At 44.8% G+C, this 27,019-nt stretch overlaps 1 protein-coding gene across 1 annotated transcript in view; it reads left to right on the forward strand.

Annotated features, from left to right (window-relative positions):
• The window catches only part of COL4A6 (collagen type IV alpha 6 chain), a 216,767-nt gene that overhangs the window by 61,818 nt on the left and 127,930 nt on the right, over window positions 1-27,019 (forward strand). The window contains exons 7-19 of the mRNA XM_056809860.1: window positions 2,531-2,584; window positions 3,785-3,811; window positions 4,156-4,236; window positions 7,242-7,304; window positions 9,122-9,157; window positions 9,253-9,294; window positions 9,440-9,532; window positions 15,232-15,285; window positions 15,396-15,452; window positions 15,668-15,712; window positions 17,173-17,226; window positions 20,940-20,981; window positions 24,277-24,397. Coding sequence (XP_056665838.1) covers window positions 2,531-2,584; window positions 3,785-3,811; window positions 4,156-4,236; window positions 7,242-7,304; window positions 9,122-9,157; window positions 9,253-9,294; window positions 9,440-9,532; window positions 15,232-15,285; window positions 15,396-15,452; window positions 15,668-15,712; window positions 17,173-17,226; window positions 20,940-20,981; window positions 24,277-24,397 — 769 coding nt within the window. The remainder of the gene's footprint in view (window positions 1-2,530; window positions 2,585-3,784; window positions 3,812-4,155; window positions 4,237-7,241; window positions 7,305-9,121; window positions 9,158-9,252; window positions 9,295-9,439; window positions 9,533-15,231; window positions 15,286-15,395; window positions 15,453-15,667; window positions 15,713-17,172; window positions 17,227-20,939; window positions 20,982-24,276; window positions 24,398-27,019) is intronic.

Here is a 27,019-nt window from a genome sequence, read left to right on the forward strand (position 1 = left end):
AAACCACTATCCACATCCAGAGGAAGAACTGTGGGAGTAGAAACACAGAAGAAAAACAACTGCTTGAATACATGGGTTGAAGGGATATGGTTGGGGATATAGACTCTTAATGAACATCCTAGTCTAAACAACAACATTGAAATGGGTTCTGATCAAGAACGCAAGTAATACCCAATGAAATTGCATGTTGACTGGGGGAAGAGTGGGTGGAGGGGAAGGAGGGAAATAATGTGATTATTGTAACCAAGGAATAATGTTCTAAATTGACTAAATAAACTCATTCAAATGGAAAAAAAATCAACAGCTGCAACAACAACATCATCATCAACAACAACAACAACAACAACAAATGTGCCCATGATGAGTATCCACAGAGACAAGTCCTTTGCTTCTTTGTTAGTGTCTTAGAGCCTTTCAGAATATATAGTAATAATATTTATACCCCAGAGGGGGACTTATTCCTTTTAAGAGGGATAGATTTAGAAATCATATTGATAGCTCCCCTTTATATAGCACTTTATATGCATTAGAGTATTTGCTCTTTACAACAAGGTAGTTACTCTTGATGTCTCCACTCATTTTATAGATGCAGAAACTTTATGAAAGTGACTTGTACAGAATGGCAAAGTATCTAAGCGAGGGATGATTCAAACCTAGGTTTTCCTGACTTCAAGATAAGCACTTTGTCCACTAGGAATATAACAACACTCCAAGAACTGATGTGGGTCCATGTTCAGCACTTCTTAGCTTCAGTTAACATTGGCTACTAGCCTCTTTTCCTGGATTGTCTTTTCTTTCATTGGCTTCAAGAACATTTCTCCCTTCTGAGTCTCCTCCTTCTCTGGCCCGTTTGCTGGATCACCCATCACTAATGTCCCACCTGCTACGAGAGCTGTGGCCTGGGTCACTTTCTCATCAGCAACCATGAATTCAGTGATCATGCCTTTGCAGAGGATTCCCCCAATCTCCATCTCCAATCTCTTCCCTGTTGAGCTCCAGTCTGCCATTACCACCTGTCTGCTGTGCATTTCCACCTGGACGGCCCACAGACATCTTCTTGGCTCTCTTCTAAATCCTCCCAATCTCCCTCTTCCCCTCAAGGTTTTCAGAGACTCATTGTTGCCACTATATAATAGGAAAACACGAAGTTCTCCTTTGTTTGCCATTTAAAGCCCTTCACTCTCAGGCCTCATTCTATTTTGTTCCAGACTAATTCCATATTATTCCCCCTTATTCAGTCTACATTATATCCCAACTGGTCTATTTGCTATTCCTTGTATACAACATAACACCTCTGAGCCTTTTCATATGTTGTCTTTCATGCATGGCATGCTCTCCCTCTTCACCTCCCTTTCTTGGAACCCTTAGTGCTCTTCAAGGCTCAATTCAAGTGCTCCCTCCAGCACAAGGCCTTTGTTGGTGTCTGTCCCTGCCCTTCAATGACTTTGTATCTATTTTGTGTTTATATGTTTATATATATATATATATATGTGTGTGTGTGTTCTCATCCTTTCGGACGTAAGCTCCTTGAGGGTAGGGACCACCAGATTGTTATCTTTGTTTCCATAGAGCCTGCCTGCTCTGAGTCCAGGCTCTACTCTGGTTACTGGGAAATACAAAGCCAAAAAAGAGAATACCCCCTGGCCTCAAGGAGCTTACATTCACCAGAGCAGAGAACACATGCCTGTGTAAGCATATATGAAATACATATGAGGTGATTCGTGGGTAGGCCCTAGCAGCTGCAGGAGGGGTCACTGTAGATGAACCTTGAAGGCCACTAGGGATCCCAAGAGGAGAGAGCATTCCAGCAGTGGGGTAGACAATGTAGGCAATGTAGGCAAAGGAACAGAGGTGGGAGATGAAATGCCATGTACATAGTAGTCCCTGAATGTTTGTTATGTTGTGTCCTCACTTATTTCCCCCCTTTGTTTTCTAATTGGCTATGTAGTTGACAGTGGTGAGTAAATAACTAGAGGCTAAGTTTGTAGTTGCTAGAATTAGTCTGTTACTGGTGATAACAGCAACTCTTTCCCCTCTCCTGCCTCTGGTTAAAAACCAAACCAAACCCCATGCATGCCCAAGTGACTCCCCAATCTTTATAAACAGGAGAATGAGTATGGTAGAGCTCTGTGCAGAATAAGGTGAAGAACGATGTGTTCACTTTTTTTCTTTCAGCCTGTGCTTGATCAGAAGGGATGAGGATTTCATGGAAGGGGCTAAATAGGGCCCTTTTGTAATAATGAATGTAGAGGGAATAAAGAAGTGATAAGTTTGAAGAGAAAGTGATTGCTAAGCGAGGGCAGGTTTGTGATTGATTCCTGGTCAATCAGGTTCTGAGAAATATGTTAGTCTTCATGTATTCCAATCTCACTTTTCCCAAAGTCTTTTAGAGAAGTAGTTTAGGCTGTAACTTTCAGCTAGCTTGTATATTCAGGAACTTACTTCATATTCTTGACTATATGTATGATTTTTATTCATTCATCCATCTATCTATCCATCCATTCTCCCACCCTCTTTCTTTCTCATCTAGGGAGAACGTGGATTCCCAGGCGTTTCCGGTGCACCCGGTTTACTAGGTCGCCCAGTAAGTCGCCAGTATTAGATTTGAATCAGAAGATGCCTCCGGATTGGGGAAGATGCTGGGGTTGGCAGGGAAAGGCAAACTGGTCTCTTGGCTTATTGAAATGGACCAAAGGGGGGCACATGCAGAAATAAGAAATTAGATGAGGTGAGGATTGTGAAGAATGCCCCAAAGAGAATCTTTCTAGGGTTCCCTCCAGAGCTTGAATGCCATTGTATTTATTTATTTTACCTTTTACATGTATTAACAAATATCCACATCAGTTTTCTGAAGTTCTATGATCCAAATCATCTCCCTTCCTGCCTCCTTTCCCCACTCCTAGAACTGGCAAGCCATTGGATCTGGGTCAGACATGTATGATCATGTGAAACCCATTTCTATATTATTCATTTTTGTAAGTGAATAATCATATAAAGCCCAACCCCCCAAACAAACAAGTAATAAATCATGTTTTCATTTGCATTCCTACTCCCAACAGCTTTTTCTGAAGGTGGAGAGCACTGAATGCCATTTTCAAACATACTAGAATCTTGGGTCTTGAGCCCGAAGGAGGTTAGAGGCCATCTTAGCTAACCTTTTTTGACAGATAAGGAAATTGAGGCCCAGGGAGAGCGAGTAACATCAGATCAGAGGATCCTCACTCTAGAATTGTGAGGAGCCATAGAGGCCCTCTAATATGGTCTCCTCACTTTAAAGATGGGGAAACTGAGACCTGAGGCTCAGGAAGGGGAAAAGACTTGGTTGAAACTACAGAAACCAACTAGTCCAGAGGTTCTTGTCCTTCTTTGTGTTATGGACTCCTTTGGCAGTCTGAAGGCTAGGGATTCTGTCTCATACTCAATGTTTTCTAAATGCATAAAAGCAAACATAGGATTACAAAAGAAACCAATTATGTCAAAATACAGTTACCCAGATATTAGAAAACCAAATTTACAGAACACAGGTTAAGAATCTCAGATTGAATCTAACCCCCTCATTTTATAGATGGGGAAACCGAGGCCCAGGGAGGAGAAGGGACTGATCCAGGGTCACGGAGGGAATAAAGGCCTTAATAGTAGAAATTAGATCATGTTTTCAGATGTGCCTGCCTCCTGGCCCTACTAATTTTGGAATCCATTTCATCTCTGCTCCTTGCAGGCTTTTAGGCAATTGTTGCAGTATATATAGTCTGCTGATTTTTTTCCCTTTCTCTTTTCAACATAGGGTCCTCCTGGGGCGCCAGGGAGGAAGGTGAGTGTTTTGCGCTAATCTAGCTTTGGGGTATCTTTCAAGAAATCGGGATGCGTGACTCATCTATGCAAGGGACAAATTGTTTACGACCAATACTGAGGCAGTAGGAACTGGGAGAAGATGAAGCTCTCCCATTGTTTCTTCTTCTTGTGTTATTGCTAAGTCCCCTTTTGGCTACCCCCTCTCACTCTCGAGTCCCTGGCTTTTGCCGATAAGGCAGCCCTGTCTGGTGACATTTCGAGGGAAGCTCGGGTACTCAGATCATTTCATTCAGAACCATTGCCGATTTGGAGATGGGGAATGCCGATATTTACGAGGGCCTTGTGCTTCTGGTTTTTTTTTAGGGGCAACCAGGGAGTATAATTCTGTCCGTGCTGCCGGGCCCAAAGGGGGACCCAGGTGATCCAGGGCTCCCAGGAAGACAAGTGAGTGTATTGTCCCATGCCATGTTTGGGGCCATCGAGGAAGTGCTCCCCACTTTCCTCTCCCCCCTTTTGCTCCTAGCTTTTATCCATAGGCACTTTCAAGTTGTTACATGTGCAAATTAGCATGTAACTGGCATCTCAAAAAAACGTTGTCTAGATAACACCAGTGAGGATCAGCTTCCCTTTGTTTTACCTCCTTTCTGCTCAGTTTCCATGGAAATTTTTGTTTGTGGCTTTGGCTGGAGATTTATGCTTATATTGTGCTAAGTGAGTGTGTTAGCAAGAGCCCTCCGAGCAGGAGTGGTCTTGGTAAGTGCTGGGGGGCTGCTTAGAACAAAAGGCCAAAGCCCAGGACATTGTCAATTAGCCTCACCTGACGCACTTTTCAACTCCAAGGTTGACTCCAAATGGGCCTACCTGGAAATGGCCAGCTCGGGGAGCTAGAAGAGATGCTGCTTTCAATTTTGATCTTGTGTCCACCCACACAGAGCAGGGAATTGTGGCTGAGGACAGGCACAGGGCTGTAGTTTTGGGACTGTGGCACGTGCCCCTCTCGGAATGGAAGGAATCATGAGTAGAATAGAATAGAATAATAAAATAGAATCATGCCATGTTGGACGTCTGGAGTCGGGCCAATTTGAGGCTGAATAGGGACCCCCTCTTGCTACCTGGTAATTGAAGGGAGTGTCTAGAATCATAACAACTGATAGTTACATACAGCTTTCTGACCCAGGGGAGTTTATCTGGGGAGACCAGGTACTGTTTGGGCAGCCAGGCTGCGCAATGGATAGAGAACTGGAGGAACTGGCCCAAGGTCACACAAAGGATCCTAGATCTAGGGCAGAAGGGACCTCAGAGGTCATAGAGTATAGCTCCTTATTTTACAGAAGGGGAAACTGAAGCTCAGGGAGGGGAAGGGACTGGCCCAAGGTCACACAAAGGATCCTAGATCTAGGGCAGGAATGGACTTCAGAGACCAGAGGGTCCAATGCCCTCATTTTACAGAGGGGTTCAAATCTGATCTCAGATACTTAGGAGCTACATGACTCTAGGCAAGTCACTTCAACCTGTTTGCCTCAGTTTCTTCATCTGTAAATGGAGCCTGAGAAGGAAATGACAAATCCCTTCAAGTATCTTTGCCAAGAAAAGCCCATATGAAGTAATGAAGATTTGGACACAACTGAAAAAATGACTGAATGAAAATTACTGCCTATGAGATTTGGGGCCATTTAGTCTATGACCTGCCTTCTAGCCTTTTCTTGTGTATTTCCAGTGAGGAGGAGCAATGTGGCTTGATGCCTAGATCATTTGCTTTCAAGTTATCAGGCCTCAGGGTTTGAATCTTCATAATGTACATCACCTTGTCCTAGACCTCTGGGGTCAAGTTGGATAGGTCTCCTCTACCTTCTTCCATGTAGCGGCCCTTCAGGGACAGTGTGGTACAATGGATAGGATAGTGTCCTTGATTAGAGCTGGGAAGCTTTGGGTTAGAGACGTGGCAGTTGTGTGACCTGGCGTAAGTCACTTGGCTCCTTCTGGACCTCATTTTCTCCATCTGTAAAAGGAACTCTTAAGATTCCTTCCATCCCTAAAGCAATGGATGCTCTTGATCCTCCAGAGCCTTCTCTTCTCCAGGTTCAGTATCTCTAGGTGCTTCATCTGGCCCCAATTCCCCATGACCCTAAGGTTCTTCCTTTCCATTTTTGTTGCCTTCCCCCAGATGGTTTTCAGCTTGTCTCTAGCCCTCCTAAAAACGTTTTTCCCAGGGGCCTGGTGAGGATGGAAGATGAGAATTTTATCATCTCCCTTGGAATCCCATTAGAATCCAGCTCAGGCCTTAAGTGACAAGGTACCATGATGAGTGTGGGAGCTCAGAGATGCTGAAGTCCTGGCCCAGGCCACCAAAGGGCCCCCGGGCTTCTGGGAGGAGAAAGGAGAGAGGTCAGAGAGGGAGAATGTGTGATGAGATTCGAGGGGTGAGGGAGAGGAGATTTCCTGCTCGGGCTGTTGGGAAAGGGAATACTGATATTTAAGGGCTGGGAAGAAGATAAAGAGCCAGGAAAGAAGAAATAAAGGCAAGAGAGGAATAATGAGAAGGTCATGCAAATCAGTGGACAAGAGTATTGGTATGTTCACTGGGTCTTAATTTAGAATGGGGGGGGGGGGGCTCAGAGGCCATAGAGTCCAATCTCCTCGTTTTACAGAGGTACCGGGAGGACCGGCTGGTTCAAGGTCACACATAGGAACCTAGATGTAGGGCAGGAAGGGATCTCAGAAGATCATTTTATAGAAAGGGAAGCTGAAGCCCAGGGAGGGGGAAGGGACTAGCCCAAGGCCACAGATCTAGGCTCTAGATCAAGGCTCCTAGATCTAGGGCAGGAAGGGACTTCAGAGGCTCATTTTACAGAAGGGGAAAATGAGGCACAGGCAGGTATTCTTTCTGCTAACCCTCTATTAGGACCTTCCTCAAAAATGTTAAGACCTTTCTCAAGAGTGAGAATTTTTCCCCCAGGATGTTCTTCTCTTAGTTTGACTCCTTTACTGCCTCATTCCTGGCATCACCCCTTCTTCTTGTCCCTTTTGGCCATTGAACCCATTCCTTTAATCATCTTAGCCTTCCCTCTTCCCTTTTGTTCCTGTTTCCCCCACTCACCTTGGACCCCTTTTTTCTCCTTCACAATTTATTTTACAGATTATTATTGATGGGTTTTGGGGACCACCTACATTCCCTTTATGAAAAAGAACACAAAACCAGCTCAGCAGAATTCCCCAACACCTCAAACAAGCCTGGCTCCACTGCCACCATTGGCCCACGTTGATGACCCATCCCCCTCCCTTTGTCCTCTAGCTGCCACATCTTAGATTTCATGCCACCACCGGGATGCTTAATACTTTTAAAAATGTGGTACTTGAGTACCTAGAATCATGCTAGGCTCTCTAGCGGAGAGCTCTGGTGATTGGGTGACTTGTTTCTCCTCCCTCTGATGCTTTCCTCTTTTTGACAGGGTCCAGCTGGTGCAACAGGAAACCCAGGGCCCCTTGGTTCCCCTGGCATGCCAGGTTGGATGGTAAGCTTTCCAGTGGATCTTGGATCCCAGGCCTTGCCTTGCCTTGCCTTTCAGCAGACATGTCATCTGTGAGCACCTTCCAGGAGGCAACTCATCCAGTGGGAGATAGGGTGATTTCTTCTCGCCACTCATCCAGGGTGAAGGCGGAAAGTGAAGTGGTTGACAGTTTCCCATTTTACTCTCTTCAACCAGTTTGCCAACCAGTCAGTCAGTCAGTCAGTCAGTCAGTCATCAAGGGGGGCATTTATTGGGCATCTTCTGTTCCAGACAATAGCGATACGATCAGACCGTTGGCTCTAATTGACATATTGTAGGCCATAAGCTGGGCAAGAGCAAGGATGATTTCATTTTAAGATTTGATTCACCCTTGGGCCTACCTTGAAGATGGATCATTGGATTCTAAAACTAGAACTGGAAGGGACCTCAGAGACCAGCTATTCCTGCTTCTTTATTTTACAGAAGGGGTAACTGAGGCCTGGAGAGGGGAAGGGAATTATCCAAGATCACACAGATAATAGATGACTGTGATGGGACTGTAAGCTAGGTCTTCTGATTCCAGAGTCAGGCCTTGAATAAGTACCGATTGATTCATTTTGTTGCCCTGTCCATGTGGTTCGAGCCCAGCATCTGACCCTTTTGGCTCAATGATCCTGGTAAATTTCATCTCCCTTCTCCAGGCTCAAGGTAATTCTGGAAGTTTCTAAGTTGCAGAGAAGGCCCCCACCCTCCTTGATAGAAGTTTCTTCACCTTGGGGTTCCCTGTGCCAATGGAACATGGGCCTAGTTCCTCTCCCTATCTCTCCAACTGGAACTTTTTAACATTGGAAGTAAGAGTAAATATTAAAATAGTTAACAGTTCTCTGGAGAATTTTCAGAAGAGAACAGACCCCTCTCTGTCAGAGCTAGAGGCCTTCATCAAGGCAGGGGGCCAGATTAGATGGTAGATTCTCCTTCAGGGTGCTCTGACTCTGACCAGTGAAGATGGCCTGGGTTTGAGACCTCATTCTTCCTTTCTTCACTCTACCTGCCCTCTGTGCCTACTGATTTGACCCATTATGGCTTTCTGATGGCCCCTGTGACAGAACCTCAGAAATTACATAAACCATCCAAAGAGATGTATAAATAGGTCCATCAGGGCAAGGTAGGCAGTGCCAATCCAGCCTCCCTTTTATCTTGTCCCATGAATTTTACCAACCCAAATACATTCTTAAAGAAAGCCAATTCGGGGTGAAAAAACATGAAACAACTTTTTGAGCAGCTAAGTGGCACAGTGGATAGAGGGCCAGGCCTGGAGTTGGGCAGTCCTGGATTCAAATCTTGCCTCAGATACTTCCTAGCTATGTGACCCTGAGCAAGTCACTTAACCTCCATTGCCTGATCCTTACCGCTCGTCTGCCTTGGAACCAATGCTTGGTATCAGTTCTAAGAGAGAAGGAAAAGATCTTTTTTTTTTTAAAGAAGCAAATTGGGTCTTTTTGCCAAAGGAAATGTTTTGTCTCTATTGCCCCAGTGTCCAGCACAATGACAATACATTTGAATGTGACAAGATTTTCCTTTAACGTCCTTGAATGATAGTGTCATCCCCAGAAATCCCTGGGTGCTTGACCTCTCCCAGTAGATAGTCTTTCCCTTGCCCTCCAGCATGTGGTCTGGGCCTGCTGGTGAGATTTTGACCAGAAGCTGGATGCCAAAATGCCTAGGAGTCTAGGACTGGTAGAACCCATTTTACCCCAAAGATGTTTTGCTTTCAAAGGATGTTTTGATTTTAAAAATAAATAGAACTTATTTTTCCTTTTATTCCTTGATTTAACTCACAGGGGCCGCCTGGGCCACCAGGCATTCAAGGACCAAAGGTAATTTCTGTTTTCTTTATAGTATTTTGAGTTCTTTCAGACTATTTTGTAGTTGTCGATACTCAAGAGTTATTATCTGAAAATGTTCATTTCAGGGGAATATGGGCTTGAATTTCCAGGGACCCAAAGGTGAAAAGGTAAGCCTTCTCTCTCTTGGAACTTTCTGACTGTTTGCCTCCATTCCCTCCCCCCTTATTTCTCTCATCCTCCTTGGTTTACATGTCTCATCACCTGGGCCATACAGGGTGACCTCAATATTTTGTTCTCTTTTGGGGAAACTAGGGTGAGCAAGGGCTGCAGGGCCCACCTGGACCCCCGGGACAGCTTGGAGAACTGAAAGGATCAAATGATACAGAGCTACTGAAAGGAGATCAGGTGATATATGGGGGTCAAGGTAACCAAAGGGGGTGTCATCTTACTGCTGTAAATGAGACTTCCTATATGTTTATATATGAATATTATTTACAAAAGAATCCCAAGAGCTGGAAAATGGAAGAGACCTCATAGGCCATCTTCATTTTATAGAGGAGGAAACTGAGGCCCAGAAAAGATGAAGGACTTGCTCAACATCACACGTAAGATCCTATATCTAGAGCTAAAAGGGCCCTCAGAGGCCAAGGTAATGCATAGGATCATAGATCTTGAGCTCAAAGGGTCCTCCCCAATCATCTAGTCTAGTCCACTTTTTCAATTTACAGACATAGTCCAAAGCGGTTAAGTGACTTGGTCAAGTCCTGTCTCAGATACTTTTATCAAAGAGGTTAGTATAAGTATCAGAGATAGGATTTGAATCTGAGCCTTTTAAAAAAAAAACCCTTATCTTCTGTCTTAGAATTCATATTTAGTATTGGTTCCAAGACAGAAGAATGGTAAGGGCTAGGCAGTAGGGGTTAAGTGACTTGCCCAGGGTCATACTGCTAGGAAGTGTCTTGAGGCCAAATTTGAACCCTGGACCTCCTCTCTCCAGGCCTGGTGCTCTACCCACTGAACCATCTAGATACCCCATTATCTGAGACTTCCTGATTCCAAGTCTAATACTTTTGTCCATACCTCTTAGATAATTAAAGCCTTATGAGTGATGGCTAACATCTATGGTTACATTCTCGATTGGATCAGGTCATGATTTCTACACAATCTGAGTGGAAGAGGTCTTAGAATATATGACCCCAAATCTTTTCCCCTTGTAGCTGACCTAGTATTGAGTATCTCCAAGCCTAGCTAGACTAGACCTCAGCACACCAACAAAATCTGCCACTGGGTTCAGGCATTGGAGGAGGATATCAGTTATCATTTAGTCAAAGAGCATTTATTTGTTTGTTTTTAGAAAAATTTAAATTTTTTAAATTATTTTTTATTTTTTCAGCTACACGTAGAAATATTTTTTGACAATTGTTTTCTGACATTTTGGAATTTAAATTTTCCCCTTCTCCTCCTCCTCAGCAACAAATCGTCTGATAGAGGTTATACCCATGCTTTTAATGCAAAACATATTTCCATAAGGCTCATGTTGTGATAGAAGATACATATCACACATACAATAAAAAATTCATGATGGAGGTAGAGTGGAAGATGGTTTACTTTGATCTGTACTCAATACTCCAACTATTCCTTCCCTAGCTGTGGATAGCATTTTCATCATTAGTCCCTTGGAGTTATCTCGGACACTTCCTTTGCTGATAATGGTTTAATCCTTCATGGTTGGTCATCATATAATAGTTCTGTTACTGTATACAGTGTTTTCTTGGTTCTGCTCACTTCACTTTGCATTAGTTCATAGAAGTCTTCCCAGGTTTTTCTGAACTCATCCTGATCATCATTCCTTATGGTGCAATAGTATTCTATTACAACCATATACCACAACTTGTTTAGCCGTTTTCCAACTGATGGACAACCCCTTGGTTTCCAATTCATTAAACACAACTATGTACCAGGCACTGTGCTAAATGCTAAGGATACAAAAAGAGGCAAAAGACAGTCCCTGATCTTAAGGAGCTTACAATCCAATGGGGAAGGCAACATACAAAGAAATACAAAGCAAGTTATATGTAGATATAGATATAGATATAGATATAGATATAGATATAGATATAGATAGGTAGATGGAGTGGCATGAGGGAATAGAAAGGAGGCCAGGTTTCCTGAATTGTAGAGTAATTTGGAGAGCATTGACGTGTAAGAAAACTGGAAAGGGAGGAAAGGAGCACTATTTAAAGGGATTTACAAGTGAAACAGAGGGTTTTATATTTGATTCTGGAGGTGATAGAGAGCCACTGGAGTTTACTGAGTAAGGGAATGATATGAACAGACTTGGGGTTTGGGAAAATCCCCCATTAGACTGTAAGCACATGGAGGGAAAAGCTTCCTTTTTTGGATGGATTGGTGTGGGGAGAGATTGAGGCAGGAACACTCCCCAGCAGCTATTGCAGTGGTCTAGGCAGGAAGTAATGAGAGCCTGTAGCAGGGTTGGGGTTGTGTCAGAAGAGAGAAGGAGGTGTATTCAGGAGATGTCACCGAGGTAGAAATGATAAGACTTGGCCAGTGATTAGCACATGAGGATAAGGAGGTAAAGACGTCAGTAGAAACATGCCCCCTCTTCCATGGAGCCCACAAAAGCCTGCCTAAATAAGGAGTTTGAGAGACTGAGCACATCACAATAGCATTCATACATTTCCCCTTCATGTACCAAAGGATCCATTTGAGATAGGGAGAATGAAGGACCAGCCCCATTTCCCCCATGAGGCCTTTGCCCTTTTCTTATGGACTTAGCCAGCATTCATTTAGATCTGCTGTCTTTCGAACCTGCTGCTGGGCCCATAGTAGGTGCTTGCTTCATAAAGCTGCAGGCCATGTCTCCCTAGGAGATCAGGCTTTATGAGAACAGTGGATAAAGTGTCAGACCTGGAATTGGAAAGACTCATCTTTCTGATTTCAAGTTTGGCCTCAGACATTTGTTTACTGTATTATCCTGGGCAAGCCACTTCACCCTGTTTGCCTCAGTTTTGTCATCTGTAAAACAGACTGGAGAAGGAAATGGCTTCTCTATATCATTTCAGTCTGTCAAGAAAACCCCAGATGGGGTCAGGAAGCGTCAGATATGACTGAAATGACTGAACAACAACAGACTGCTTAGTCGGTGTTTGTTGAATGAATGTTTGATAATATTCTTGATTTTTACATTTTTTTGTCTCCAGCTAACACCAAACAAGGGATGTATTGATTAGTGTTTGAATGACAGCAGTAGAGATGGGGAAAGCCTGGCTTGGTCCTTTAAGTCTAGTGTTGGGAAGACCAAAAGCTAAGAATGAGTTGAGGCTGGTTTGGCAAGCTAGGTTTGAACAACTAAAGTGGGACTTAGGAGATGCTAAAAGCAGATGTAGGACCCACTTCTTAATCACTGAGGGAAGAAGAGTAGAACTGCTCAATTCCTCTCTTGCTTCTATTTTCTCAAAGAATGATCCTTTAAGCCTCATCTGAAATCCCATCTCCTTTGGAAGTCTTTTCCAACCCCTCTTTATTCCAGCACCTTCCCTCTGTTCATTATTTCCCATTTATCCTGTCTCTAGCTTATATGTGTATATCCATTTGTATGGTGTGTTCCCCTGTTAGACTGTAAGCTCCCTGAGGGCAAGGACTGTCTTTGACTTCTTTTTGTACTCCCCAGTTCTTAGCACAGTCCCAGACACAGGGCAGGTCTTCAATATGTAGTTATTGATTGGAAAGAATGGCAAAAGTGTGGTTTATGGGGAAGATAATGAGAAGATAATGAGTGAGCCCTTAGCCCCTTTTCATGGCCCCAAGTCACCAGGCCTAGCTGAATGCCATCCTCAGAGTTGAAGAGTTGGCCTAAGTGACTGCTGAGCTGTCATTTGGGATCTGGATGGTCTTTAGTGGAGTGCTTCAGGAGTCTGTGCTACTTAAGATTCTTATCCTTGCCTCAGAGAAAAGCACAGATGTGGCAATTTATAGGTGATACAATATCTAACGCATTAGATGTCAGAGGCAGGATTCAAAGAGATTTGAATTTTGGGGTCAAGTCCAAGAAGATAAAATTTAATAGGGCTAAATTTGAATACTAGGGGTAAATTTCACTTGAATTAAAAAAAAAACAGTATCATAAGCAGAAGATGAGGGATGTCAGAGAAAGAACTGTGAGAGTAGAAACGCAGAAGAAAAACAACTGCTTGATCACATGAGTTGATGGGGATATGATTGGGGATATAGACTCTAAAGGATCACTCTAGTGCAAATATCAATAATATGGAAATGGATCCTGAACAATGACACATGTAAAACCCAGTGGAATTGCTCGTTGGCTCATTGGGGTGGGGTGCGAGGAGGGGAGGGAAAGAACATGATTCATGTATCCAAAGGTTTAAGAGGGACATTGATAAGGATGCTGATCACAGTGAAGGTCCTTGAGTTCATGTCACATTAGGTTTAGTTCAAGTAGCTTGGTAGGGCTATTTGACCTGGAGAAATTACAGAAGAACTATCTTTACCTGAAGGGGAGGAAGGGTCAGCCCTGTTCTTCTTGGTCCCAGAGGTCCAAACCAGCAGTATCAGGGTAGGGGGGAGATATAATGAGGTAAATTGAGGCTGCATACAAATACCAAGCTATCCTAAAGTGGAGTGGGCTGCTTTGAAAGGTGGCAGGTTTCCCCCTCACTAGAGGCCTTCAGGCAAAGGCTCCATGATCAGCTTGTCCAATGGGAGTTGTTTTCAGGTAAGGATTGGGCTAGATGGCCTCCAAGGACCCTTCCATATATGTACGCGTGAGACTCATACAACAATCCAGCCTTAGGAGCCAGTCTTCAGTCTAGTTGCCTCCTTTTGAAAGTCTTTTTATATACTTAGAGACATAGTTTATATCTATATTGTCCAAAGTAGTAACTTTAAAAGCATCATGGAATCAAGAGGACCTCAGTTCAAATCTTGCCTTATTTACTAGCTTTCTGACTTTGGGCTGATCACTTAATCTCTCTTAGCCTCAGTTTCCTTTTCTGTAAAAATAGAGGAACTGTGATCCCTTTTGGTTCTAAATTTCTTTTTTAAAAAACCCTTAACTTCCATCTTAGAATCTCTACTAAGTACCAGTTTCAAGACAGAAGGGCTAGGCAATGAGAATGAAGTGACTTGCCCAGGGTCACCCAGCTAGGAAGTATCTGAGGCCAGATTTGAACCCAGGATCTCTCCTTGAGTCACCTAGATTTCTAATACTATGTATAAGAAGCAAGGCACTTAACCTTCTTTTAGTTGTTTCCTCCTTTGCTGGACTATTAAAGCCCTTCATAACTTGGCCCTTTCCTACACTTTCTTAAATTTCCTGCCAGGGCTCCTCCCCCTCTGAGATGACCTCTCACTTACTTGATATCTATCTTTTGTGCACCTAGTTGCTTGCTTGTGTTCACCCCCATTAGAATGTAAGGTCTTTGAAGAAAAAGAATGTTTTTGTATTTCTTTGTATATCTGCTGCTTTAGCAGAGTGTCTGCCATGTGGTAAATGCTTAATGGATGTTTGTTGTTATAAAATCGGTGGGGGACTTGGTGGCCTCTGGTTCCTTCCAGCTCTAGATTTATAATTCTTTGTATGACCTTGGGTAAGTCATTTATTCTCCTTGGGCCTCTATCTCCTCTCTAAAAAGAGAGGATTTGATAATGTGATATCTTCCAGGATACCTTCCAACTCTCTGGCTTTGGTCCCATCGCATTATCTTGCTTGATGATTTTTGACTAGCTAGATCCTTGTTGGCGAAGATGTGGCATATGTGCCCTGGTGGCACGGAGGGAGTTGCTCCCTTCCCCCTCTTCACCACACCTGGGGACAATTTTCACATGCCCCACCTCTTTGCCCAGCAGCCCAATGCAAACATGTCCTCCCACCAATGTCTGGGGTAATTTGAGGGGCTCACAGGCTGTATGAAGGTGAAGTTTGGGCATGCAATCTCTAAAAGGTTTGCCAACACTGAGCAAGATGCTAACTGGTCCCCCAGCAAGCTAGCTGAAGGAATTGGGACTAGTGGGTGGACTCAGTGCCTGTCCCTCATAAACCATTTCTCTTTTTCTCTCTTTGATAGGGTGTTCCTGGTGACCAAGGCTCACCTGGACCTCCTGGGCTCCATGGGCCTCCTGTAAGTGACCAGCAATGCTTTGCTTTTAATCTGGGGGAAAACGGACATTTGTCTGTTGGCCAAATGTGAATCAGTTGTGTGTGTGTGTGTGTGTGTGTGTGTGCCTTCAGGGTCGTCCTGGTGGTGAGAAGGGTGAGAAGGGCCGACAAGGAGAGCCAGGCCAGAAGGTGAGTATCATGAACTTAAGTTGGCATTGATGGGCTGGTGCCAATCCATTTTCTTTTCAGCTTAAGACAGCTGTTTGAATGTGCTTCATCCAGGTCTAAAGATGTTTGCAGTATCAGACCCAAGGTGGGGTGAGGATGGGAGCTTCCAGTTGCATATTTGTCTTCTAACAAAGTCATCATTCCTTTTTTTCTCAAAATCTCTTTGTGTGATGAAGGGTAAGGCAGGCAGAGATGGAGACGGTGGCCTCCCGGGCATTCGAGTGAGTAGCCGGTTTGGCATGGGAGTCGGGAGGTGGGGTAGGACGGGGCAGGTAGAGGGAGCAGGGTGGGCAGGGTAGAGGTTTATTTGTCTCCTCCTTTCTTGGAGCTCTCCTCCCTGTCCACTGCACCCCGCCCAGGCTCCTTACAGAATTTCTGCACATCCCCAACCATCTTCCAACACTCAGGGGCCATGTGAAAAATGCATCCCGAGTCCGGAGTGAAACGCAGTCCTTGGAGTAATCTTTTAATGAGCTCCGATACCAGGGCAGGCCCGGTGATTTGCTTTCTTTGTATACATTTTCCATGGCACAGATGCAGAATTACTGCAGTGTCGCCTTTCCCTGGGTCTTTGGTGAGCAGCTAGGTCGTTTCTCCAACGGGCAGCAGGTGGCGTCAGAGCTACTTCCAGGGCCAGGCTCCCCACCCTTCCCCTGTATGGTGCAAGAAAAGGGGGGCTTAGTCCTAATGGGTTTTCTCGATGTGTAATTGCCTGCTTCAGAGGGATGGTTAAGGTAGAATCCACAGAGGAAGGCGCTGATGAATCAGGAGGCCATGTTGTGTGAAGGGGTGAGAGGCTGGGAGAGAGATTTCTCGGACAAGCATCCAGGTTCTAAACCCGTTTGGGCCTCAGGGGTGGGAGGAGAGATTCAGACAGACAGACAGACAGACAGACAGAGAGAAAGAGCCAGACACAGAGCTTTGCAGATAGCAGCAATGGAGGGTTTGTGAAGGATCGGGAGAGCTTGAAAGGAGGAAGGTGGTGGCTGAGGACGAGTCTGCATCAAGTTCCTTCCCCTGGCCCTGGTCAGGAAGCAGGAGACAAGGAAGGAACAGCTTGCCTTGGGAAGGGATAGGCCCAAGAGTTGGCATGTAAGGTCCTCAGAGGCTACTAAGTCCAACCCCCTCATTTACAAAGGGGAAAACTGAGGCTTAGGAAGGTTAAGTTTCTTGCCTGTGGTCACAATAAATATCAGGGGTGGGATTTGAACTCAGGTCTTCCTGGCTCCAAGTCCAGTGCCCTCTCCACCATACCCATGCTGTCTCCTACCATGTGGTGTCTTCAGGAGAAAACTGGGTTTTGGTGAGCACTAGAAGATCACAGGAATGTCAGGGGAAGAGATCTAGGATAAAGGGGGTCCACCAATAGAGAAGAGCTCCCAAGGGAACAATAGAGAAGAGAGGGGTGAGGCAGAGTTTACTACTGAGGGTTAGTGTGGTGGCAGACTTCACTATTGAATCCCACTCCCAGTCCTAGCTGATCCTGGGCAAGTCTGTATCAGGGCATCCCATAGGACTGAGAGAAGGTGATGACTACTGACCACAATGAGACACTAGACAGCAAGGGCACAGGAAGAGGAAAGCCTTGGCTCAGCGTTACCATGGTAGCTGTAGCTTAGACTAAATAATGATGTCTTGCCTTATCTTCATGTTTCTAAGGATGCCCACTTTTGTCTTCAAGGGCATGCCTGGTGATCCTGGGAGTCCTGGTAAACCTGGAAGGGCTGGAGAAAAGGTAAACACTGGGCATCAAGCTATGATTCTTCTTAATCAATCTAATCTTGGTCTTCGCATTTGAGTAAATTCAAAATGGGGAACGATCCAAGGAGTTTGATTATGTGGTTCAATGGCCAGAGCAATGGCTTGGCCTTGGGGGGACTTGGGTTCAAATCCTCTCTCTGCCTTTTACTATCTCTGTGACTTTGGGTAAGTACTTGATGGCTCTGGGCCTCAATTTCCCCCTTTGCAAAATGGGGGAGCTAGAGGAGCTGGTCTCTGAGGGCCCTTGTAGCTCCAGAGTGAAGATCCTCTAATCCCCTGATTCTGTGAGTTCCCTTCTACTCCCTTCATGCAGAAAGGGCAAAATGCTAATTTTGATTTCAACACAGAAGGAATGATTCAGTAGGTGTTGGGCATGGCCCACCAGAATGGGGACTCGGTGATTTCAGTAGAGCCGGCCTGGTTTGGGAATAAGAGCATCTCTGTCCCACTGGTAAATCGGCCATCCCCATCAGATGGTCCTTTGCAGTCCAGCACTAATTCTTTGCAAATGCTCCCATGTTTCCTTTGGAAGCCTCAGTTTGACTAAGGGATTCTATAGACATTGAGAGACAAGATTGAGAGACAAAAGATCAGTCGCCCGGTATCGACCGATTGCTTAGAGTGTGAAAGGGACTCTGGTAAGTGCTGGAGATGCAAAGAAAGGTAAAACTAGAACTAGACAGAGAATCAGGCAGAGTCAGGCAAACCCGGGTTCAAGTCTTGCCTCTCAGACTTGCTAACTGGTTGCTCCTGGGGAAATAATCCCTCAGTGCCCAGGGCAATTGTCTAAAACTCTCAGTTGCTGAGCAGGTGACCGTCATCATAGGAAAAGGGATTTTCCTCCTCTCAGAGTTCCCTATACGGAGCCAAAGAGCAACCAGAAAATGGAATTATGACAAAGGCTGACCCTGGAGAGAAGTGGAGAAAATGCATGTGTGTGAAAGATTTTACATATACTATTGGATGTGGTTGGTCAGAAAATAATAGGCCCCATGTGGACTTTAGCAGATCTCCCTTCCCATTTTCCAGAAGAGGATACTAAAGCCCTCCAGAGAGGAGAAGGGATTTGGCAAGGTCACACAAGTAGCAGGTCTCTCTCAAAGGTTAGATCTGAACCCATGTCCTCTGATTCGTAGGCTCCTAGGTCCAGAGCTGGAAGGGGCCTCAGAGGCCATCAAATCCAACTCTCTCATTTCATGGATGGGGAAACTGAGGCCCAGGGAGGTGGTAGATTCCTTTTCTTTGGAGGTCTTCAGGTGGAGGCTGGATGACCACTTGTTGAGTATGTTGCAGAAAGAGATTTTTCCTTGTCTGGGCTGCTGAGGTCTCTTCCAGCTCTCAAATTCTGTAATTCTCAAAAGGGATTTGGCCAAGCTCACACAAAGTAGTCAGTATTGATGGTGGGATTTGAACCCATTTCTTTTACTCATTGGCTTATAAAAATCTAGAGCTGGAAAGGACCTTGGAGGTTATTGAGCCCAGCCCCCTCATTTTAAAGATGAGGAAACTGAGGCTCTGGGGAAGAAAAGAGACTTAGCCCAAGTCACAGAGCTAGTAAGTGGCAGAGACAGGATGTCAGCCTGACTCCAGGGCCAGCACTGTGCTAGCTTGCCTCCTGTGATGTATTGATTGGTTTTGCTGAACTGCTTGTTTTTGCCTTTTTTTAAAAATCCTTTCTTTCTTTCTTTCTTTCTTTCTTTCTTTCTTTCTTTCTTTCTTTCTTTCTTTCTTCTTTCTTTCTTTCTTCTTTCCTTTCTTTCTTTCTTTCTTTCTCTTTCTTTCTTTTCTTTCTTTCTTTCTTTCTTTCTTTCTTTCTGTCTTTCTTTCTGTCTTTCTTTCTGTCTTTCTTTCTGTCTGTCTTTCTGTCTGTCTTTCTGTCTTTCTGCCTGTCTTTCTTTCTTTCTTTCTGTCTGTCTTTCTGTCTTTCTTTCTGTCTGTTTTTCTTTCTTTCTGTCTGTCTTTCTTTCTGTCTGTCTTTCTGTCTTTCTTTCTTTCTTTCTTTCTTTCTTTCTTTCTTTCTTTCTTTCTTTCTTTCTTTCTTTCTTTCTTCCTTCCTTCCTTCCTTCCTTCCTTCCTTCCTTCCTTCCTTCCTTCCTTCCTTTCTTTCTTTCTTTCTTTCTTTCTTTCTTTCTTTCTTTCTTTCTTTCTTTCTTTCTTTCTTTCTTTCTTTCTTTCTTTCTTTCTTTCTTTCTTTCTTTCTTTCTTCCTTCCTTCCTTCCTTCCTTCCTTCCTTCCTTCCTTCCTTCCTTCCTTCCTTCCTTCCTTCTTCTTTCTTTCTTTCTTTCTTTCTTTCTTTCTTTCTTTCTTTCTTTCTTTCTTTCTTTCTGTCTTCCTTCCTTCCTTCCTTTCTTTCTTTCTGTATGTCTTTCTGTCTTTCTTTCTGTCTTTCTGTCTTTCTTTCTGTCTTTCTTTCTTTCTGTCTTTCTTTTTTCTTTCTTTCTTTTTATGGGGGGGTGAGAGGGGGAAGAGGAATATAGTCAGCACTGGAGGTGACATAAAAACAAAACAAAACATTGAAACTAAGATCTTTCTAAAAAAGAGAAAGAATATAAACAGCATAAAAATACCCCAGTTGTAAGAGACCATAAAATGTCTGCTGGTGGCTCTGAGTCTGATGCCAGGCAAGAGAAATGAGTTCAGCTGTCTGTATAAGAAGAAGGGTGTTGGCCTGTGGAATAAGATTTCAGGACTCTGTTCCGTGATGCTGCTGCAGATTGCTGCATGGCGGTATGAGGCCTTTGTCTCGCCAGGCTGTGACCATCTTAATTCCTCACTGCAGCGTCTAAGGGCTGAGCCAAACAAAACCGTCATGGATTATTGGCCGCCGTTGACGGTGGTGCTGTGATCATCGTGCTGGGCTTCAGTCTCTGTCTTTTGTCTAAACAGCACATCTGGGGCCCTCCTCACCCCCTTCCTGAAAAAGTTATGGGATGCCATTAAATTTTACCTGTAGGACCTGGCCTGGGAAACACCCAGATTTGCCTTCCTTTTTCTAGAATACAGACAGTTTTTGAGCATTCGGCTCCTTTAACATTCTAGAGTGTCTGAACTGGGGGCCCTTAGCAGTCTTTACATCCAGGTCTGTCATTTTGCAAATGAAGAGGAAATGGGCCCCAATTAGTCTTTGATCAGGTTCTCCAGGCTGCAGCCCCCAGATTACAAGCCCTTTCCATGATTCCAGGGTTCCTTTTTTATTGGTAGCTTATTCAGGCTCTTGACTCTTTATAAAAAAGCCTTCCTTCCTTCCTCCCTCCCTCCCTCCCTTCCTTCCTTCCTTCCTTCCTTCCTTCCTTCCTTCCTCCCTCCCTCCCTCCCTCCCTCCCTCCCTTCCTTCCTTCCTTCCTTCCTTCCTTCCTTCCTTCCTTCCTTCCTTCCTTCCTTCCTTCCTTCCTTCCTTCCTTCCTTCCGTCCCTCCCTTCCTTCCTTCCTTCCTTCCTTCCATCCCTCCCTTCCTTCCTTCCTTCCTTCCTTCCTTCCTTCCTTCCTTCCTTCCTTCCTTCCTTCCTTCCTTCCTTCCTTCCTTCCTTCCTTCCTTCCTTCCTTCCTTCCTTCCTTCCTTTTGTTTCCTCTTTCTTCTCCATCCTTTCTATTTCTTTCTTTCTCCCTCTCCCTCCTTCCTTCCTTCTTTCCTCTCTGAACAAGCTTTCATATGCCTTTCAGTAACCTGCTTTTAAATTTTATTAACAGGGTCAGAAAGGTGATGTTGGCCCCACTGGCCCTCCTGGACTTGTAAGTTATGGCATTTCCCCCTCCTTTTATTAAGTTTTCCGTTTTTTGAGCACTCCCTCCCTCCCTCCCTCCCTCCCTCCCTCGGGGACCCGCCTGCCCAGTCTCCTTGTATCAAAGACAGCCCTATTCACCCTCCAAGCATTTCCTTGGTTGATGGGCCCCACTCTGGGAACTGGTAAAGGGAAAACAATCCAGTAGCTGCCATCCCAGAGCTGATTTTGTCTGAAGGGAGATGGATGGCGATCTGGCAAGGGGTCTAGAGGTGACAGTGTAGGACCTACTGTGTGTCAGATTGCAGGCTAGGTGCTCGGATTCGAGTCTCCTCAGGGTGCTTCCTGGCCCTCAGGGAAGAGGGCTAGCCTATACAGTGGAAAGAAAGTCAAATCTCAAGGGCCTCCCAGGAGGCCCCCATGAAAAATAATTGCGATGGGCTTTCTGTGGATGTTTTAGCAGCAGCCTAATCCTCGCAGAGCCCTGTGATGTGCTTTCTTTGTCGAACTTTTCCATGGTACAAATGCAGAATTACAGCAGCTCTTGTGTTCCCTGGGTCTTTGGTAATTGGCCAGGCCGTTTCTCCGATGGCCAGCAGGTGGTGCCAGAGCTGCTTACAAAGGGGCCAGCCAGGCTCCCGCCCTTCCCCTGGAGGGCCCCAAGGAAAGATGGATTTAGTCCTAATAGGTTTTCTCAATTTGTAATTGCCTGATTTCAGACCTCCCCAGCTCGAGTGTGTGCTTTCTGGGCGCCCTTAGTAACAAATGTAGAAAATGGTTCCGTGAAAGGCTAATTGTGGGATTTAGGGATTTTCACTGTGAAATTGACATTCCCCAATGCATTTCTGACTTTGTTAAATTTAATTGCGTAGGTTTTAGTTGTTCTTTATTTGGCCAAAAGTTGGTGAAACTTTAAACTCTGAGAGTGTATTGAAGCATCAAGGGGAAGGGAAGCATGAAAGCTTATGTTATGTATGCAGACATTGCACTAACATGGCTGGACGCAGCCTGCCTGCCAGGAGGGACTCTCCCTTCGCCTAGAGAGTGGTTGGCTTGGCAGTGAGCAGGCGAGCAGGCTGGGAGGATCTGTAGGCAAAGGGATGCCTGAAGGAGAGAAAGAAGACAGGTCCACACTCAAGGCATTTTATGAGCAGCTTTCCATTTTCCTCCTTTCTCTTGCACGGTCGAATTTTGCTCATGCAGAATTCCTTTCCTGAGATGATAGCAGCAGAATCAGAAAGGCTCTCCCTCAAAGGCCTTCTGGCCTGTTCCCACCTTCCTTCTCCATTTCACATAGTGGGAAACTCAGATCCAGAGTGGAGAAGGGATCTGCCAAGGGTCACTCATTGGATCCTGGTCTAGAGATGAAAGGGGACTCAGAGGTCATTGAGTCTAACTCCCCTCATTTTACAGATGAGAGAACTGAGATCTGAGGGGAGAGGGACTTGCCTAGGGTCACAATAGGATCCTAGATCTAGAGTTAGAAGGCTCCTCAGAGGCCACTGAGTCCACCCATCTTCATTTTGTACAGAAAGAAACTGAGATCCAGGGAGTTTAAGTGACACATGTAGTAGTAAAGGACAGACCTAGGATTTGAACTTGGATCCTCTGATTCCAAATCTAATTTTGTTTTGACTTCCACCATGATGCCTTCCATTTGTCCCTCACTCCCAGTGTAACCTTGGGCAAAGCTAGAAGCCTTTCTGAACCTCTCTTTCTTTCTTTTTTCTGGGGATTCTATTGGCTTTTTAAAATCAATAAGTTAGAATTTTATTTTATTTTAAAATTTTTCCCCATTATTGCATAATTCTTCTTGTCTCCCTCCCCACTCCCAGAGTTGACAAGCAATTCCCCTGGCTTTTACATGTATTGTCACTCAAAACCTATTTTCATGTCATTCATTTTTGCAATCGAGCTCTCTTTCAAAACCAGAACCCCCAATCATCTACCCACATAAACAAGTGAGAAATCACATGTTTTCTTCTTTCTTCTTCTTCTACTCCCACAGTTCTTTCTCTTGATGTGGAGAGTGTTCTTTCTCCTAAGGTCCTCAGAATTGGCCTCTTAGCAGCCTGATTGCCCTCCTTGTTAGGGAGCTTAGGCTATCAGGGTTTTTCCCGCCTTCAAGGAAACCCTTTTATTAGTACCATGGGACCCAGGAAGGGCTGACCCTGCTGGGGAGAATAGTTCACTAGGATCTAATAAACTTCCAATAACAAGGTTCTTCCTTTCATTTCTCAAATAACATTTTATAGAATTAAGAAACTAGAAATTCCAAAGCTTGATTATCTAGCCTAATTCCTTCCTTCTCAGATGTAGGAATTGGGGGCCAGAGAAGGAAAATGACTTGTCTAAGGCCACACAGCAAGTGCCAGAGCTAATAGTACCCAATACTCTGTATTATGTTGTTTCAACTTCAGATCTCTCCCATTACTGGAGATGGACTAGGTAAGGCTAAACACTCTCCTCCCTGTAATACCCATCCATTTTCTTGGAAGCTTCTGTCAACTCCATCACCTCCATTTAAGAAAAATATCCAGAGGATATGGAACATCATGTTATGTATAGTGGGGTGCTCTGGAGGAAGCATTAATCTACAAGGCTGGAAACAACTTCCATTCTAATAGAGGAGACAAATATATACAGAGAGAAAGGCATGCAGAATAAATATGAAGAGACTATATATATGAAGATTCAAGATCATTTGGGAGGGATAAAAAAGGGTGATGCTGGAACTGGATCTTAAAGGAAGTCAGGTTTCTCTGATATATGAAGGACATCATCGAAATTGGGATGGGAGATGTGGTTTAGGATTAGACTCTCAGAATCACATTCGAAGAATTTGCATTTGATAATGTAAGCAGTAGGGAGCCATGGCTTGTTGTTGAGCAAGAGAGTGACTCAATGGAGGTTGGTGTTTGGGAAGTATTTCTTCTTATTTATGGAGGATGGCTTGGAGTCAGAGAGGCTCAGCTAGGGCATGTACAAGATGGAAGGTATTTTTGGAAACTGAATGGTAGAAAAAAACAGTGAGGAAAAGAATGCCTGGAGAGTCCCATTGACAATGATGGTGGTGGTTAGGTCTGCTGAAAAATGGGATGATTGTAATATAGAAAGTAATCACTATCCAGGTAGTGGATTTAATGATTTTATATTTAAGTTCCTTCTGGAAATCCTGCTGCTCCAGGGGTGTCTGCAACTTTAGAACATGCTGGAAGTTGTTCTGTTAATGCTATCTTATCTCTATTCTTCTCCCAAAGGAAGAATCCTTTGGCATTCATGAGGCTTTGTATTCCCCTTTGTAGGTAATTCCTTGGCGTGGGACTGGTGAGAAAGGGGATTTGGGTTCCCCCGGTTTGCCTGGAGAGAAAGGAGAGCAAGGATTCCCTGGGGTACCAGGTCCACCTGGTCTTCCTGGGTCTCCAGGTAAGAAATGGTACCTGAGGTCTAAGTACTGAGAGTATCTCTTGCACACTGTGAATCAGTCATCAAGCATTTATTTATTAAGCACCCACTGTGTCCTAGGCACTGAAGATAGATACAGAGACAAAAGTGAAACAGTCCTTGCTTTCAAAGACCTCAGAGTCTATTCAATGGATCAGTCAATAAACATTTATAAGCACCTACTATGTGTTTGGTAGGGGCAGCCAGCAGGTGCTGGCTGAACACTCAGCCTGGAGTCAGGAAGACATGAGTTCAAATCTAGCCTCAGACAGCTTCTAGTTGTGTGACTCTGGGCAAATGACTTCCCCCTATTTGCCTCAGTTTCCTCATCTGTAAAATGAGTCAGAGAAGGAAATGGCAAACCACTCCAGGATCTTAGCTGTGTGACTGTGGGCAAGTCACTTCACCCTGTTTGTCTCAGTTTCCTCATTTGTAAAATGAGCTGGAGAAGGAAATGGCAAACTACTGCAGGGTCTTCCTCCCTCCAAAAAATGAAAAATGGAGTCACAAAGAGTCAGACATGACTGAACAACAATTTCTACCCTCAAATGTTAAGAGGATAAATATAAAGTAACCAGAGAGGGAGGGCATTAGTAGCCAGGAGAGAGGAGGAATCAAGAAAAGTTTAATGTTGTACAGAAAGTGGTGCTTGAAGGGAGAGAGAGAGTTTAGGATGAACATACAGGACACATTCACCACAACTGACTTTTAAGGATTTGGGGGAAGTAGGTAATGGAGAAGCAAGATAATGTAGTCGAAAGAAGGCAGGATTTGGTGTCAAAGGTTCTGGGTTAAAAATCTAGCTCTTCCATTTACTGATGTGACCTTGGGCAAGTCACTTCCTTTCTGTGAGCCTCAGTTTCCTCCTCTGTAAACTGAGGGAGATTGGACAATGGCCTCTGAGGACCTTTGCAGCTCTAGATCTAGGATACTACATGTGATCCTGGGTGAGCCTCTTAGCCACAGTTTCTTCATCTATAAAAGGGAATGATTGCCTAGATGGCTTCTAAAGTCTTGGCCAGCTCTAAAGCCATAAAATGGGCAAAATGGGCAAATACCAGTGTAATTTCAGCTTCCTCCTTCACCAAACCTTAAGCCAATGATCCCGTTGCATCTTTTTCCTTTCTTGGCCCTTGGTGGCCACAAGCACTTATGAGGCCTGTCCTGTATTCCAGGTTCTGTGTTTGATGGTGGGGAGAGAGACCAAAAGGAAATGGGCCTTGCCCTCAGGGAGCTTCTGTCTTCTTGGGTTGTGCTAACACATCTCCTGGTTTGTACTGTTCCCCTTGATTTACTTGGCCTCAGGGGAACTCCCAGTGAGGAAGCTTCCTTCGCTGATGTAGATCAGTACCTGCACTACAACCCATAACCGTGGAGCCCTGATTGGTTAAGTGACTTGTCTCTAGGGTTCTGACCCGTACCAGCCATATGTCAGAGACCACACTTGAACCCAGGTGCTCCTGACTTAGGAGTTGTACCTTAGGAGTTTCGTACCACATTTGTCTCTGGGCTTTTTGGGACTGGACCTGCAAATTTAATGGTATAAAGAACTCCCAGTGAGACAACTCCTTCTCTCAGTGCAGGCCGGTACCTCTTCTGCAATTTCTAGCTTGGGATGCTGAGAGATGGCAGAGGCAGCTCTTCCCTGGGGGCTTCCCAGCTTCTAGGGCAGCTGCCTATCTAGTAAACCATGTTGCCTACACATACATTCCATAGAGAGAGTAATTTCCACAGGGAGGATCTGGGTCTAATATGGAAGGCAGTTTGTTAACAGGATATCAGGGGCTCCAGAGTGCAGAGTGGTCTGGGGATGCCAGAGGAATGAGGCGGATGTAGCTGAGCATGAGGGAGCTGGGGAGTGGGTGGCTTCCAGTTCATCTATCCACAGATACCGAGTGGGGCTATAGGGCAGCTGCCTTGAGCACCCCAACCCCAGTCTCCTTGCTCTTATCAAACTGGGTGATCACCTCTATGGTATGGCCTCTTTGGATCAGGGTACAGGCCATGTCCACATACCATATCCCAGACTGATGTTGTCATGTTGGAAATCTTGAACACCCACTCTGGGCTTGAGTCTGGAGGTGTTCTGTTTGAGCAGCAATAAATATGTCTGCTGCCGTCTCGCTCCATTCAGGGACTGAGTCTTCATATTTATGCTGAGGGGAGACTATGGAATGGGTAAAGCCCATTCTTTGGGCTCGCCAAAGCTATTTGGCTAATGAAATTGTTGTGCCGTGTACCCAGTAAATCCTCAGGAGAGGTCTACGAGGAGAAATGTCATGGCCCTGCCCCAGCCCTGTGTTGTTAGGCTGATGTCTACGTCAGTTTCATAAACTGGTGGATTATGGTGGTCGTAGAGATCACAGAGGAGCAGGCTGGGAGGTCACCTGAAGGCCCTGTAGTCTGGGCCCCGCCTCCCAACAGGGCTGCCTGCAGCCTGTCTCAGATCGATGGTGTCTGTCTGTTTTCTTTTTAATGGTCCCCAGAAACTAGTTCCAGGATTTGAGTTTGAGCCTTCCTGAGCTTGCGAGAAATGTAATTATTTTTGTGTCAAATGAGGAAAGGCAAAGATTTTTCAGCACATTTCTAAAAGCATGGAGCACA

Source organism: Monodelphis domestica, chromosome X (assembly GCF_027887165.1).
Source record: "Monodelphis domestica isolate mMonDom1 chromosome X, mMonDom1.pri, whole genome shotgun sequence".
NCBI lineage: Eukaryota > Metazoa > Chordata > Mammalia > Didelphimorphia > Didelphidae > Monodelphis > Monodelphis domestica.